Below are 14,864 nucleotides of genomic sequence, written 5' to 3' on the forward strand. Positions count from 1 at the left end.
TGGATATTGTTACAACCTATTTGTATTGGTCTATTTATAATGAAATTTGTATGAAATTGATGAAGGATATAATTTTCCCAATAGTGAATATTATTTAGAAGATTATCCTATCAAATTGATCAAGTCTTATATGGACTAAAACAATCTAGACTATGATGAACTCCTATAAGATTTAATTGTCTTAGTGAATTTTTTATAAAAGAAGGACATAAAATTATCTCATCTGTCCATGTGTTTTTACTAAAAACATGGAAATGAATTTGATGTAATTGTTATTTATGAAGATGACAATTACTTTTGGAACTCCTCAAGAGCTTCCAAAAGCTATAAATTGATTAAACAAAGAGTTTTAGATGAAGGACCCAAGAAGCACAAGGTTTTGTTTGGGAAATTGGATACTTGAAGAATAAAAACTATGCATCAAGCTTATATAGAAAATGTGCCTAAAAGGTTTTATATGGGAAAACCACATTCATTGTACACTCCAATGATTATAAAATCTCTAGACATGAACTATGATTCTTTTAGATCTTGAGAAAATGATAAAGAACTACTTGGTCTTTAAGTACCATGTCTTAGTGTTAATGTATCTTACTAGTAAAATATAATTTTTCACCAATATGAAGACATTGCAATGAAGTAAAGCATCCACTTCGAGGTTATTTGTCAAATCTTCATAATGATATATTAGTTTGCATGCAACAATACAACAATTCCATGACAATATGTGAAACTAGCCACAATAGGCGCATCAACTAATCATGTAAAATTTTTAGCTTGACATTGGGAAAAAAAGACATCAATGATCATATGTGAAGACAATATTGCATATATTGCTCAATTGAAAGAAATATACATCAAAGGAACTAGAACAAAACATATTATACTAAAAAAAATTCGTTCATAATCTCCAAAAGAATGGTGATATAAATGTTCAACAAGTTCATTCATATGAGAATCTAGTAGATCTCTTTATAAAATCAATGCCAAGGAAGCCTTGTGAGCTACTAGTTCATAAGATTGGACTTCATCATCTTTATGATGATTGTTTGCATGAGGGGAAAAATAAATGTGTTATATACTTTTTTTTCCCTTTGTCATGGTTGTCTCATTACATATTCTTGAAAGGGTTTTTAATGAGACAAATAATACCATTTTGAAGTATGATGTACTCTTTTTTCTTCAACAAATTTTATCTCACATGATTTTTTCTAGTAAGATTTTATGAGACATATTCTTAAATAATAGACATCCAAAGAGAATGTTATGAATAATCTATTTATGATTGTACATATTTTTTTTATGATATTTTCATATTTCAAGTTATCTTGTATAACTTCCCAGTTATCTCTTATATCTCTAGATGGGCTACTCTTATTGAGTATAATACACACCATTATTATTTTCTCTATTATTCTCTTTACTTTTATGTTGTGAGTTATATATATATATATATATATATATATATATAATTGAGAATTAGATTAAAATTAAAAATTTTAAAATGTGGGGATTCAAATTAAAAAAATAAAATAGCACCGGATAAAAATTAAAAGATATCAAAATTATAATTTAGAGGAAAAAAAATTATATTGTTTGCTTTGGTCAAAAATTTAAATTACGCAGTTTGAAGTTTGAACTCCTGTTTGATGGGTCAGCTACCAAAGTTGAACATGAGGTGCACGTGTTCTCTTATCCTCTTTCTTTCTTTCTTTTTTTTTTCACAAAAAAGCCAAAAATAAAAAACAAAGCACTATCCTTTCCATCCCACGTTCGAAGCTAAGATCTGAGCTTTGGCTTAAAGGAATAATATACCGTGGGGTGATCATTGTTTTTACCCTGTGAGTTCTTTTTCAATCTCTCCTCTACAAAAATTAGCTTTTTTTCAATTTATTATTATTTCACTGATCATTACTTCTTTGCTCTGATTTTGTTTTGTCTTGCCTTTTCATTGTGTTTTCTGATGGATCATGCTTGTTCTAAATTTGGGTTGACTTCAATTCTTTGTCTTGAGTTTTTCTGCAGAACTTGATGCATGGTGCATTGATGCTGCTTAGTTTGCTTTTGGCAATTTGCCTTTTCTTTATCAAGTTTTTGTCTTGTTGATAACATCTTTCTATATTTTGTAATTTATTATATTTTTTTTTCAATTTGGATTCTGTAATTCTGATGCTGATTATTTGTGGTAGTAAGTTTTAATCAAAGCTGAATGTGGCTACACATGGAAAGTTTTCACCTTCTGTTACTGGAACATTCTTTTATTTATTTTTTATTTTTTTTATGTTTATTTGCATTTCAAATTCCTGAATCAACTCAATACCGGTTGAGGGAGAGATTCTGAAAAGGTCATTAGTATAACCTCAATCTATTTGGGAACATAATGATAGAATAGCTCCTTGAATGTCTGAAGAGACTTAAAATGGCCTTTAAGAAAATTAACAGTTTTGAATGTAGAATATGAATTGTCTTAACTGTTTTAGAAAAATTCCAGATTCTTATGATGGGTGACTCAGAGATGACAAAATTCGGCTTAAAAGTCGGGAAGAATGGGTTTCCAAGGGGACTAGATCCTGCAATATCCAAGTTTTTTGTGCAGCTCCAAATTGTTGTTAAGGTCAATCACTTATCTTGTGGCTTAAAAAATTATTAGGAACTTGGTTTGAACTTAAATTATTTTTCTGACTACAGTCACAGCTGAGTAGATTAGCAAAACAGGATGGAATGAGTTTGATGAGATCCGTCCAAAGAAAAGGGGGGTCTTTCAGTTACTCTGAAGCTGAACTGAATGAGCAACTGCAAGCATGGAGAGAAAATCCATCTTGGGTCGACAAGCCTCCACTAATAAAGGTGAGGAGCAGCTAAATGGGAAAGTCTGATTTTTCTTGTTGGTTTCTAAATCAATTTTAGTAGCTTCAGACTGTGGGTTGACTAGCTTGCCTTAGAGATGTATTCCTAAGCTATTGATCTGAACATTGTTTAGATACTTCTAAAATTTAGAAATTGAGTATCTATTAATTTTTATTCAATTCTATTTGGATTTTAAAATGTTTTATATTTAACTTCAATGCGCCTTTAAGATGGATGTTTTGTTTGTGGATGAAATCTTGTTGGGAATTCCAATGTATGGCAGATAAACTGCTTAACCAAACAAGGCAATGTGTAACACATTTAGGCCAGCTAGATCCTACTGGATGTAAAAGTTCAGTCTATCAAATTTCAGATCTAAAGAATAGAAATCATTTAAGGAAATATCTATCTGTCTATATGCAACTGTATATGTGTAATATAATGTTCTTTTGTGCAGGTCACTGTTCCCAAAGGTTCTCTTTGCAACCTTGATGTAGAAGTTGATGTTGGGCTGCCCCCTGATGCAGTATATAATATAGTGATAGATCCTGACAATAGGCGAGTTTTCAAAAATATCAAAGTAGGTGACTTTAATCATCCATAATTCTGCTCAGTGTGTTTGGTTACAACCTTCCTAAAAAAATAGTACTTCAAAAAACATTGATGCAACATTCTGTTTCTTCTTAGCCTAGATTGTTTTAGATTTAGTTACTCATTTGATCTCTCTAGTTACAAAAATTTCCCTTTTAGTCCCTATACGGCTATACATAAAAACATCCTCTTTTAGTCCCTACACATACCACTTTTAATTCCTTAGTCCCTACACATATCATTTTAATTTAATCCCTTTTAGTCCCTATGGCGAAGACTAAAAGGTGATTTTTTTAAGTATAGGGACTAAAAGGGAAAGTTTTTGTAACTATATGGACCGAATTAGTAATTAAACCTTTTTTTTTAACTTCTAGCTTGCATAATTTATCTGCTAAATTACTTTAGCACTCTCTCAGTTTTCTGCAACTCAACTTGGTGATGTCTTTCTTTGTAAGGAAGTGGTATCCAGAAAAGTTTTGGTTGATCAGGGTCATAGGCAAGTGGTTGATCTTGACCAAGCAGCCATTTGGAAATTTCTTTGGTGGTCCGGGACTATATCGATTAATGTTTTGGTAGATCAAAACAGAAAAGACCACTCTGTAAGGATCTATCCCTCTTTTAGATAATTAATGGATTCCATATTTGATGCACATAATTTATTCAAGGCAAACAGAAACTCACCATAGTTATACAGTTACTATCTCCATTCCAAGACTCTCTTCTTTAAATGCACATTTTATATATTTATTTATTTACTTTGGTTTGGTCTTGGGTTGAATCAGTTGAAAGTTGAACTTTAGGTAGAAGGCACTCCTTAGGGTTTTTGAAAATGTACCACCCTGATAGCATTTTGATCTCTTGCTCCCTTCTATCTGGGATGCGAGAACTTGAAATTTTATTATCTTATGTTACTCACAAATAGTATTCAATTATCTAAACTAGGAAAAAAATCCTGGAATTTTTAATCATATATCCTCTGTAGAAATCAAAGATTGGTAAGCAGTGACATTAGAGAGTAATATGTGCATCAACTCTGACAAGCTCCTGCTTTTCATTCAACAAAGAACAAGTCTTACATACTGCTATATAATTGTGTCAGATGAAGTTCATGCAAACCAAGGCTGGATTCATGAAAAAATTTGAGGGCTGCTGGAGGGTAGAGCCTTTATTTGTTGATGAAGCAATGTGCCATCCCTTTAAGCCGGTGACGAAGGAAGACTATAATGCATGTACAAGAGGCAAAGGAAGAATTGGATCTAAAGTTAGCCTGGAACAAATACTTCAGCCATCCATTGTCCCTCCCCCTCCCCTATCATGGTATTTGAGGGGAATTACTGCCCGGACAACTGAGATGCTTATAAACGATATGCTTGCAGAAACTGCTAGAATCAGAGGTGGATATGAGGCTGAAAAGTCTAAGGCAGAGGAGCTTCAGGTAAAACCTGGTGAAAATGTGGACCTGGTTTCTAACACAAGTGACATTAAAGAAAGCTGGAAATTGCGTAGAAAAAATGCAAAGCAGAGTCACAGAAGCCTTCTGACCAAGTGATATTTCTATGTTTGTTTTATTTTTTAAGCAATCTATCTAGATGGTTACATGTAGTCCAGTTAAAGGATTCTAATGTAAGCCTTATATTACACAACGTTAAAGTCGCTAATTTCAGTTCATTGCACATTTCAGTGGGATGAGTTGATGTACCCAATAGCATAGCAAGAGAGAAACATTGCAGTTCTTTTTTGTTTTTTCCTTCTTTTTTTTTTTTTTTTTTGAAGGGGGGAAGGGTGCTTCTTGATTTTAGATTGCTTAATTCATTTGAATATGAAATTGCCAAGGGATAATTGAATTGCTGTGACTATGAGCGCCTGATTTTAGATCCCAGAGCACTACAAATATAATTTCTCTTTTTGTCAATACTCATTGGATTAGTAAATGCTTAGAATCAAGACATTATACAAAACAACCCAAAAGAAACAGAAAAAAGGTATCTCACTAAATGAGTAACATGGCTGCGCCTTATGTATTCATACAAATCATTAGCTGTTATACAACACAATTCATTGGGTGAAACAATAACAATCAGTTGAGTTCTAATTTTCCCTTTTGCTTTATGTCTAAGCCAATTATCACTACTTATAACTCTTACTTCCAACCATTGTACAGAATCAAACTATAGAAGTTACAACTACAAGTCATGAAAGCAACGAAGAATTGCTTCATCTAAGCTGCATATACACTGCACTCTATACTTTCATCTCCATTAAAGTCTCCATCTGGTGAACCATGCAATATTTTATCCACGGCAAAGGATAACTTGCTGAGACTTCTTTGCACCACTTGATGGGCCAATAATTCCTTGAGGCCATGTTTGTCAGAACTCATGAAAGCGCCTACACCTCCTAGAAACCCTTCATGCCGCAAAAACATTGCCTTAGCCTCACCTTTAGACCTGAAACAAATAAATAAAGATTAAATACTTTTGTTTTTGTTATAATTATGCCAAAAAGTCTTAGCGAACCTTCCATGCATTATAACCACGGGGAGCACTACAATGACTAAATATTATGTCCCAACTATAAAAATAATTATAGCATCATGCAAATGCAAACCTACACTTCCTCACACCCAACACCCTCCCTGCCATCTCTAAGGAATCAGGACATGTAATTATGCAAGTTAAGTATCCGTTGTGGCATGTGCAGAAAATTGTGCCAACACAAGTAAACACTTGCTTTTATTGACGGAACAAAATAGAAAATACTTATGTTTCTAGATAAAATGCTAGAAACACACTCTTTTGAATAAACTCCTTATCATTGGTTGATATGAGATTTATCAGAAACCACAAGTTCTGGTGGGTCCCTCTCCTTATTTAATGACTCCCTCCTCTAACTTTGTTGTTTTTAATGAATTTTAACCAATGGGAGAGACTAGAGAGTGTATTGTTACCACTCCTCAATGCAAGAAATCATCTTTCTTTAGATCATTTTGAATATAACGTCTTCAACACTCTTTGTAACACATTCTCTTTTATTAGTTAAAATTTATTAAAAACTATAAAATTAAGAGAGAGAGAATTATCAACTAAGGTGTAGGACCCCCTAAATTTTGTAACTTTCAATAATTTTGACCAATGAAAGAAAGTGTGTTCAAAATAGTATGTTTCTAGTATTTATCTTGGAGGCAAATAATTAAAAGGATATACAAAACCCTGGCGCGCACATAAATTCTAATAGTAAGATACAAGTTCATGTCCTTAAACATAGACTATGGTTAGTTGTGAAGCACCAATTGGCAGTAGGATGGAGGAGTGTCCTTCTCACTTACCAGAAATTAACAGCAACAGATAATGTGTCCATAGTAAAAGGGTGCCTCCGAATAAAAAATCCACCAAAAAAAATCCTCTTCATCCCAAAGCGAAGGGCATTTAAGTAAGAGATCTGAAAGCAAACAAAAGAAACAAATGATCCAAATACATTTCACTATTTATGACGAGATAAATACTATCATGACCTTATGTAAGATTGGGAGTAATGGAAGCAACGGCATAATAATTAATACAAACATAGGTGTTTCTGTTAAGATCCGTTGACAGTGGTGAAAATCAAAATCAATGTTACATCCATGAATAACTTTTATAAAACGAATATTGCACTACATCCAAATTTGTATTGAAAATTAGCATTATACAGATATTAGGGCAGTTTATTGAATGCAGGGGGAGTATTGCCAAATTGTGTTATAATTCAAGAAGCAACACCTATTTATACTACTAAGAGTCCTAATCCTAATATCTAACCACCCTCTCCTTTCGTATAAATCAATGTAATACATGTTTCAAACAAAAAAAAGCATCAGCCAGTGAAGAAGCATTTACAGTTTAGATGACATGAAAATTACTTATTTACTTATATTTATACACGAGGAGGATTTCTTAACTGATATAAGTATTGACATACTTACCCTACCTATCAATGAGATGCAGCTAGATTGCTCCACTAATCACATTTATTTTTTCTTTTTGGAAAACAATGTTATTGTAGAGAATACAGGAAAAAAGACCAGGGTAAGCATAATATTGTTGGGATCCAATTGCAAGGCATGGGACTTGAGTCCCTCATTGGAAGTATGGGATTCCAACGTGGGGTTTATAAGGCCTTAGTTGGTGATGCCGGCATTGCAGTGTTTGCCGAAGACTAGTCAAAAGGGCTAGTGCACAGCCAACTCGGATGGGCGCCAATGTGGGATTTTAGGATCCAATTGCAAGGTATGGGACTTGAGTCCCACATTGGAAGTATCAGATTCCAATGTGGGGTTCATAAGGCCTTGGACTAACTACAATAGCTAGCTTTTGTGGTGTTGTTCTCCCAAGGTTCTTATCAGATAATAGATATCCTCACTGACCAACTATTATAAAGATAAAAGGAGCACACTGAAAATAATTGCAGAAAATGAAGACAAATTCAGGTTTGGAGTTCTCCGACGAAGTTTTAATCCACTGGATGTATCATTATAAATATTATGTAGCATTACTTTAGTTAATATTATCATTTAGTGCTCAATAGTGTCCTCCTAACTACAAATCCACAGTACACAACTGACCTGTCCAATATTATTTGAGATCATTCTTAGAAGAGATCGAGCAATATCTTCAGGTTTGTAATCTTCACGCTCCTTATTATCAGAAATTGCCTTTCCAAAACTAGAAGCTATTGCAGTGGATGAAAGACCTATCTGTTATCAATCAGAAAAATATATTCCAGCAAATAATCACTAGAATAACTAGGTAATATTATTCTCCATTTGAAACAATCACTTTTACGAAAATGATTCAAATTTCAAAGAATCATCAAATGGTAACACAAAGAACAATTTTCATATAAACAGAAAAAGGAACATAAACTTTGACGAGTCATACCTTTGAATAGTCCATTCCACCATAAATATCTCCAACAAGCATATCTACCGCTCTATTGTTCCCCCGATAACTTAAATCCAGCAGCTCATCAAAACTGAATCAGAAAGAGCATTAATGGTAATCCTATATGTCTATATAAATCAATAGTGCATTGGCCCCACGAAGAAAGAAAAAAACCACCTCTTGCATTCAGTTAAAAGCTTTCCTAAACCCCAGAAAGTGCCTCCGCCTATACTTGTTCCACTAACTCGCTCAAATTTTCCCTCTCCTTCCACCTATATGAAAATATTAAAATATTATTTGAAGTGCTTAGAAAAGTGTACATTTGGAAATTGGAAAAATATTGCAGGCTATGCAACTTTGATAATTACCTTAATCATGCCAACACCAGATCCAATATTAACAAGAAGATAGGGATACAGATCATTCTGATCAATCTGCACAAATTGCTTTTGATCACCCATATAGGTAAATGCTTCCTGGTGAACCACCTATTAAAAGTGGATCAAGACATGAGATCTTCTGTTAAGAAATTCTCAAGGTGTATTATTGAGAATGAAGACTTAACAACTAGTTTACAGCAAACTGAAGGAAGAGTGTATGAGCAAAGCCCCCTCCACAGATCAAAAGAACAACAAAATGGAATTCCTGTAGCATTTCCTTACAATTACCTGATAGTGAAAGGTATATGGAAATGCCACATCCCTTAAGGCTTCTCATATGCCAGTAGTAACAAGAAGAAAGAGATAAATTTAACTTAAGAGAGAAAAACATACTAAATATGATTTGGGTACAACAGTCCTCAAAACTTCATAGTTCACACACATATGCTAATCTTTTACATCGGAGACTATTTGTTGAATGAATAATTTTAAATGAATCTGAATCTCTTAATAATTTTAATTTGAAATTTAAAAATGAGAAGATGTTTGTTTTGTACCAACAAAATGGAAAAAATAGTATGCGTTTTAGGATCACCTCAAGAAGAAAATTTGCTCCTGCAACAAGACAATCCATTTCATCTTCCTTGTCAAAAATGATTCCCAGTCTTTCCTTGAAAAGGTCTGCATATTTGTACGCCCCACCACCTGTGGCCTTCTCACCAATAGTTTATCATTAAATACAAAACATAAATCCAAGTACCTTAAGACTATGTAAACATTATTTTGTATCAAATCGAATATCAAATATTTTCATTCGAAATATCTATGAAAGCTTGAGCATGTGCATGTCAATCTGTTACCTTTGGGGACTATCAATATTCTTTCAATTTTAATCAGCTTCTAAGAATTACATGTCTTCCAACCATGGCAAAACTAAAGACAAGGAATAGAAACAGTTTCAAATCATGGCAGAGCCAAGCTTGAATTGGTTTGTAACTTAGAATCTATAGATTTTTCACAAAACATGTGTCAGTAGTGTACACTCATAGACAGCAGTAGGAACAAAATCTTCATAATATGACATGCTTAAACATTTTAGTTTGATTACCTTAATAGCTATTGACTGACTTCCAGGATTTTCTTGTGGCTGACTACCTGAATTCATTATCAGATGCAAAAATTTCAGAATGACCTCAAAAATGGATTGGACATCAAGATGAAATATAAGATGAGTATATATGTTTCTAGGGATTACATTAGTAAGAATTATATGAGTGTATATGTTTTAAAGGATATCCATTAGTTTGGAAATTTGAGCACTTTGGCTTTGGATTCTATGTAGTTTATTTGCCACTTAATTATCAAAGCTCAGTTTCCAAGGTCAAAGGATAACAAATATATAGAACAACTGTTTCACTAACAAGTACTTGAGATTTCTATGACCAATTATATATAGAACAAGTAAAGCAAAACTTAAAAATAAGGAAGGCATAAAAGAAGTTAGAATAAAGATGGATGAGAGATTCTATTCGGTCAGCTTGGGAAACTAAACAAATAAGAGATCAAAACAACAATGATTGCAGGAGCCAAAATGGTTTGTCTAGTTCAGTTCAGCACACAAGCCGATCAAGTCTCCAAAAGAAACAAATGCTGTTAAGTGCTAACCATGAACATGGTTGCATGCCTTGGAAAATTTGGTTACTCTGTGACACACTATCAAGATCAAGATTTGCAAATATAAAGAAATACCATTATGTACGCACCTCCAATGTGAAGTTTCATGGACTTGATAAACTCTATACAATCATTTATCTTGCTTGTTTCAAATTTCTTAAAATTGAGCCTCCCATTTAGAACAGGATATTGCTTACTGCCATTGGATTTTTCAAAAGCCTTTCTATGAGATATTCCCTCCTCGCCATCAACCAAATGATCATCATCTTTTGTGAAGTATACTAACTTGGCAAGAGATCCTATCAACAAATGGACAATATTATTTTAGGCCAGAGTCAACTGATGTGGAAGCAGAAATTCTCTCACAATTCCCCAAAACCGGGCAGGAGTTAGACAATATTAATGATATTTGGACAGTAAGGTAATCATCATGATTTTATATTTTCTAAAAAATTCAATGTTGTTATCAAAAGTCAATGTATCTGCATTCTTAATATGCCTGTTAGTTCAAGAAAAATGATGCCAATATCCAAAGATATTCCACAGCCAATGACATGACATCCAATCAATCAACGTGAGAAATTTAATGCATACAAGATACACCAGGACAAAGTGCTGAACTTCCAAGCAAAATATCAACCACCAAGAAACTCAAATTTCCACACCCATTAATGCAGGCAGACAGTTTGCTATGTTTAATAATCATGCTACGTAAATTCAAGGTCTTGCTAACCGGTGCCCAAACCGGTTCTGGTTAAGAAACATTAAATATACCACATAACATTCTTTCAATACTTTAAAAGCATTACTGAATGATTTTGTATTTTTGATACAATAATTGCTTTCTTTTTCAATAAATACTTCTGGTATTTGTTTCCTTAATCAATGCCCTTAGGACTTCGGCTAGCATTTCCCATAAACTAATAGCAATAAAAAATATAAGAAATATCAAATCAAGTTGAAGGTTTCAATTTTTACAATCAACCCAGAAAAATATGAGAAGCAAACATGCAAAGTTGAACACATACTGTGAAAATTAATAAAACAAACCAACAACAGGAAATACACTACAATCAAGCCTTTGGCTACATAGAGATTAATCAATTCGATTTGGCTTTATCAAGAACCAAAAATTCTCAATAAACAAAATTAGCATCTTCTTTAATGATTTCTCCTAATATTTTCACCATGATTTAAATAAAGAATTGCAGCTGCATCAGTAACATTTGTCCACAGTTTCTGCAATATAAAGAATTGCAACAAATCGCTAACCCACAAACATGCCTGCTGTTTAAAACCTAGGTTATGAAAGATCTTCTCAACCCCTTTTGATCAAACTATCGTCCATTTTATACACTTTTCTCAACAAAGCAAAAATCGTTTTTCTTCTCTCATGACCAAACCACCTCAGGCATGTTTTTGCCATCTTCTCAAATAGTTGCTATACTAATTTCCCCAGATACATTCGTTCATAATCTTGTCTTTTCTCACATGCCACTGATCCACTTCAGTAATTTCACCTCCACTAAACGTATTTTTTGTTCTTTTTGGTATATCCCTGTACAAAATTCACCACAGAGCATCTTTGTCCAACAGGGTTTTCCTTTGACTTTAATAGATAATTTGAAATCATAGAGCATTTTCTTTCATTTCAACCCATCAGAAGAACAGATACTTTCAGTGGGATTATAGACTTTGGCCCAACCAATTATTCAGGGAGGCAAAGTGAAATTTTTAAGTATTCAAACAGAACACTTTCAGTGCCCAGTTTCATCACTGGAAATAATTGCCAAAATGTGGTCCAAGCAAAGAAAAAGGAATAAGATGATTCACTGATTAGAGATAAGCATAAATTAATTTTGTTCGATATGAGAAATGTTAGAGACATAGTATTCATGTTTGACACATTGGTATTTCAGTTTAAGAAGTATACGATTCCCACAATCAAAACAGTACTCAAATTTTAGAACCTTATGGTCAATTATGAACCTATAGTATAGACCAGTGTAATAGCAGTGCATGGTACTACAATGGACTGAATGCAGATTAGCAATCCCCCAATTAAGCAAATTTCCAAAAGCTCTAGCAGAGAGAACATGGTCTCCAGAATTCTGATATGATTTGAACTCACAGAATTAAATAAAAAAGATCTCCAGTTTTTCTCAGAAGTAAACAAGTTCCAGAGTCTACCCCGTTCTCAACAAACAAGTTAAACCAACCAAAGATATATCTATGCAACTGCATAACCATGAAGAGCCAGAATCATTCTCAGTCACTCCCATTGCTCAAAGTACTAATTCAGGTGCAACCAGAATTCAGGCTTCAGAAACTTTAACTCATGCAATTGAATTTGAACAGAAAGCTGGATTACCAAGAAAAACACCAAACTACACGAAACACAGGCATTCTTCCATGCATATGATGAGAAACCAAAGGGGTTCAAGAAACAACCATAGACAAATGCATAACAAACCAGAAACAATGCCATAAACATCACTATCAGCCACCCAATCAAGATTGAAATTTTTCACCAAAGCATGCATATCCCACAAAATTTCACTAAGCAAAGATGTTAAATTTACATGAAAATCTCATAATCAACAACTCCGAAAACAATAACCAAAAAAGGAAAAACAGAAAATCAAAAAGTCAACAGTGAAAAGGAGAAACCTTACCTCCAATATCCAAAGCCAGATGATATACATGAGAGGGTTGGTTAGGATCCAAAATTGGTTGAGTTTGACCCTCTCTGAGATCCATTGCTTTTTTGTTATTTCAGTCTCTAATACTTTCAGTTGTGTATTTACAATAAATAAATGGTAAAGTAGAGAGGCTATATAAATATATACTCCTTCATCTGTAACCATCTGAGATAAGCAAATTACACATCCATTGCTCGCATTCAAAGAAATATGCAAAATAATTTATTTACTAATTAATGATAATTAGTATTAGTAGCTTTCTGGATCAGAATTTTAATTAAATTTGTAGAGTTGATTAGTTAGAGAGGGAAAGAGAAGAGAGGGACACAAGTGGAGAGAAGGGTAGGTCATAGGTGGTAGATGGGATATGTACAGTGTTTTTTTCAAGAATAAAGGTTGGCCATTGACGTCACGCAAACAACAAACCTTGGTTTCGCACGTTGTTGTTGAAATTCAATGGATGGAAGACTTGCAAATGTGCTTCCCTATAATGCAACAACAGCAAAGTTTAAGGTACAAATATATCATCTTTAAATTAATCCGGGTAAATTTAATGATTATAATCATTATGTATTTAAAAAATTAGAAAAATACTTTATTATTGTAGTATATAATTAAAATAGGCTTAATTAAATTTTTCATACCTGAAAAATTCAAATCACTACATAATATTCATTTTTTTCAACCAAGTACTTGAAAAAAAATTATGTTTCAATTTACTACCCATCATAAGTTCTCTTTCGTTAAGTGACGACATGACGGACGAAATGTCACATCATCACGCCTTATCACTAAATACATAGGCAAAGGCGGTCATGTCATTATTTATTGGTTTTTTAATTAAAATCATATTATAATTACATTAATAATTTTTTTTTTAAAAAAATTGATTGGTCTTTTGAAAACATTGATTCTTCACAAATGTGACTTCATCTTCTTGGCAATGATAGTGGCTTTCTTCAATGATTGATTGTGAGTGTTATCGAGATAGTGACTTCATCTTAGTAGTCCCTTTCTTAGTGGCTTTCTTCGCAAACGTGACTTCATCGTCATCTTTGTTGACGTGTACGTGTTGTCACATTCCTTTTCTTAATGGTCCTTGTTATCTTCGAAAATGAGAGAGGATTCATCTTCAAACTGTAGCTGTGATTTTTTCATTTTGTTTATTTGTTTTCCCTTTCTTACTGGTCCCCTATCTCTTATTACCTTGTTGCGGTGGTCCCTAGTTTGTGAAGTTGAAAAATTTTAAATTTTTATTTGGGGTTTTTCGGGTTTTATGAAGGTCTGAGTATTGAATGATTTTGGGTTGGATTATGGTTTAACCAGATTAAATTAAGCTTGATTAGTGTTCAATTAGGGTCTGATTAATGGTGGACAGTAAATTGAGAGTAGTTAATGGCAGAAGTGGGTACAATTTGCAGAATTCATCATGTATTTGTGAAACCATAAGAAACCTTGTTACTAAACTTGTTGAAAGCCAACAAGAGTGGTTTCCCATATGGGTTTGGAAAAAATTTGATGCTGGAAGGTTCACTAGAAATTCTAGAACCTTTGAACTCATTTTAGTAATTGATCTGTGGGATTGAATTAGCCTTTAGCAATGTGTGATGGAGGAAATATGAGATTGAATTAGCCTATGGCAATGTGTGATGGAGGAAATATGCTATTTGATGGAAGTTTTCCATGGGTTAAATGAGTTGTAAAATATTTTGCTTTCCACTAATTGGGTTCAAATGTATGATTTTCATTTT

At 33.2% G+C, this 14,864-nt stretch overlaps 2 protein-coding genes across 3 annotated transcripts; one reads left to right on the forward strand and one right to left on the reverse strand.

The window, feature by feature from the left end:
• Window positions 1-1,648: 1,648 nt before the first annotated feature.
• Window positions 1,649-5,171, forward strand: LOC100781672 (uncharacterized). Of its 2 annotated transcripts, XM_003551974.5 has the most exons (6): window positions 1,649-1,841; window positions 2,492-2,614; window positions 2,689-2,847; window positions 3,305-3,427; window positions 3,894-4,037; window positions 4,538-5,171. In XM_003551974.5, exons 2-6 carry the CDS (start codon window positions 2,498-2,500, stop codon window positions 4,985-4,987), a joined length of 993 nt encoding a protein of 330 aa, XP_003552022.1. In that variant the 5' UTR covers window positions 1,649-1,841; window positions 2,492-2,497; the 3' UTR covers window positions 4,988-5,171. The 2 variants fall into 2 exon arrangements, with proteins under 2 accessions (XP_003552022.1, XP_006602384.1); XM_006602321.4 differs by lacking the exon at window positions 3,894-4,037 and having other exon boundaries at window positions 1,650-1,841.
• Window positions 5,172-5,408: 237 nt separating this feature from the next.
• LOC100782208 (pantothenate kinase 1) lies at window positions 5,409-13,594 on the reverse strand. The gene is made up of 10 exons (XM_003551975.4): window positions 13,087-13,594; window positions 10,501-10,710; window positions 9,846-9,892; window positions 9,333-9,449; window positions 8,726-8,845; window positions 8,535-8,629; window positions 8,355-8,448; window positions 8,039-8,170; window positions 6,764-6,876; window positions 5,409-5,885 (listed from the first exon to the last, which is right to left on the reverse strand). Exons 1-10 carry the CDS (start codon window positions 13,169-13,171, stop codon window positions 5,657-5,659), a joined length of 1,242 nt encoding a protein of 413 aa, XP_003552023.1. The 5' UTR covers window positions 13,172-13,594; the 3' UTR covers window positions 5,409-5,656.
• Window positions 13,595-14,864: the final 1,270 nt, after the last annotated feature.

Source organism: Glycine max, chromosome 18 (assembly GCF_000004515.6).
Source record: "Glycine max cultivar Williams 82 chromosome 18, Glycine_max_v4.0, whole genome shotgun sequence".
NCBI classification, from domain to species: Eukaryota; Viridiplantae; Streptophyta; class Magnoliopsida; order Fabales; family Fabaceae; genus Glycine; species Glycine max.

Bases quoted from the DNA above. Each gene is read 5' to 3' on its own strand.
- LOC100782208 (XM_003551975.4), bottom strand. From the start codon at position 13,171: ATGGATCTCAGAGAGGGTCAAACTCAACCAATTTTGGATCCTAACCAA. The intron at 8,846-9,332 runs GTGATCCTAAAA...CACTTTTAATAG, and splicing joins GAGCAAATTTTCTTCTTGAG to GTGGTTCACCAGGAAGCATT. The intron at 8,630-8,725 runs GTAATTATCAAA...ATTTTCATATAG, and splicing joins CTGGTGTTGGCATGATTAAG to GTGGAAGGAGAGGGAAAATT.
- LOC100781672 (XM_003551974.5), top strand. From the start codon at position 2,498: ATGATGGGTGACTCAGAGATGACAAAATTCGGCTTAAAAGTCGGGAAG. The intron at 2,848-3,304 runs GTGAGGAGCAGC...TCTTTTGTGCAG, and splicing joins ACAAGCCTCCACTAATAAAG to GTCACTGTTCCCAAAGGTTC. The intron at 4,038-4,537 runs GTAAGGATCTAT...TAATTGTGTCAG, and splicing joins AAAACAGAAAAGACCACTCT to ATGAAGTTCATGCAAACCAA.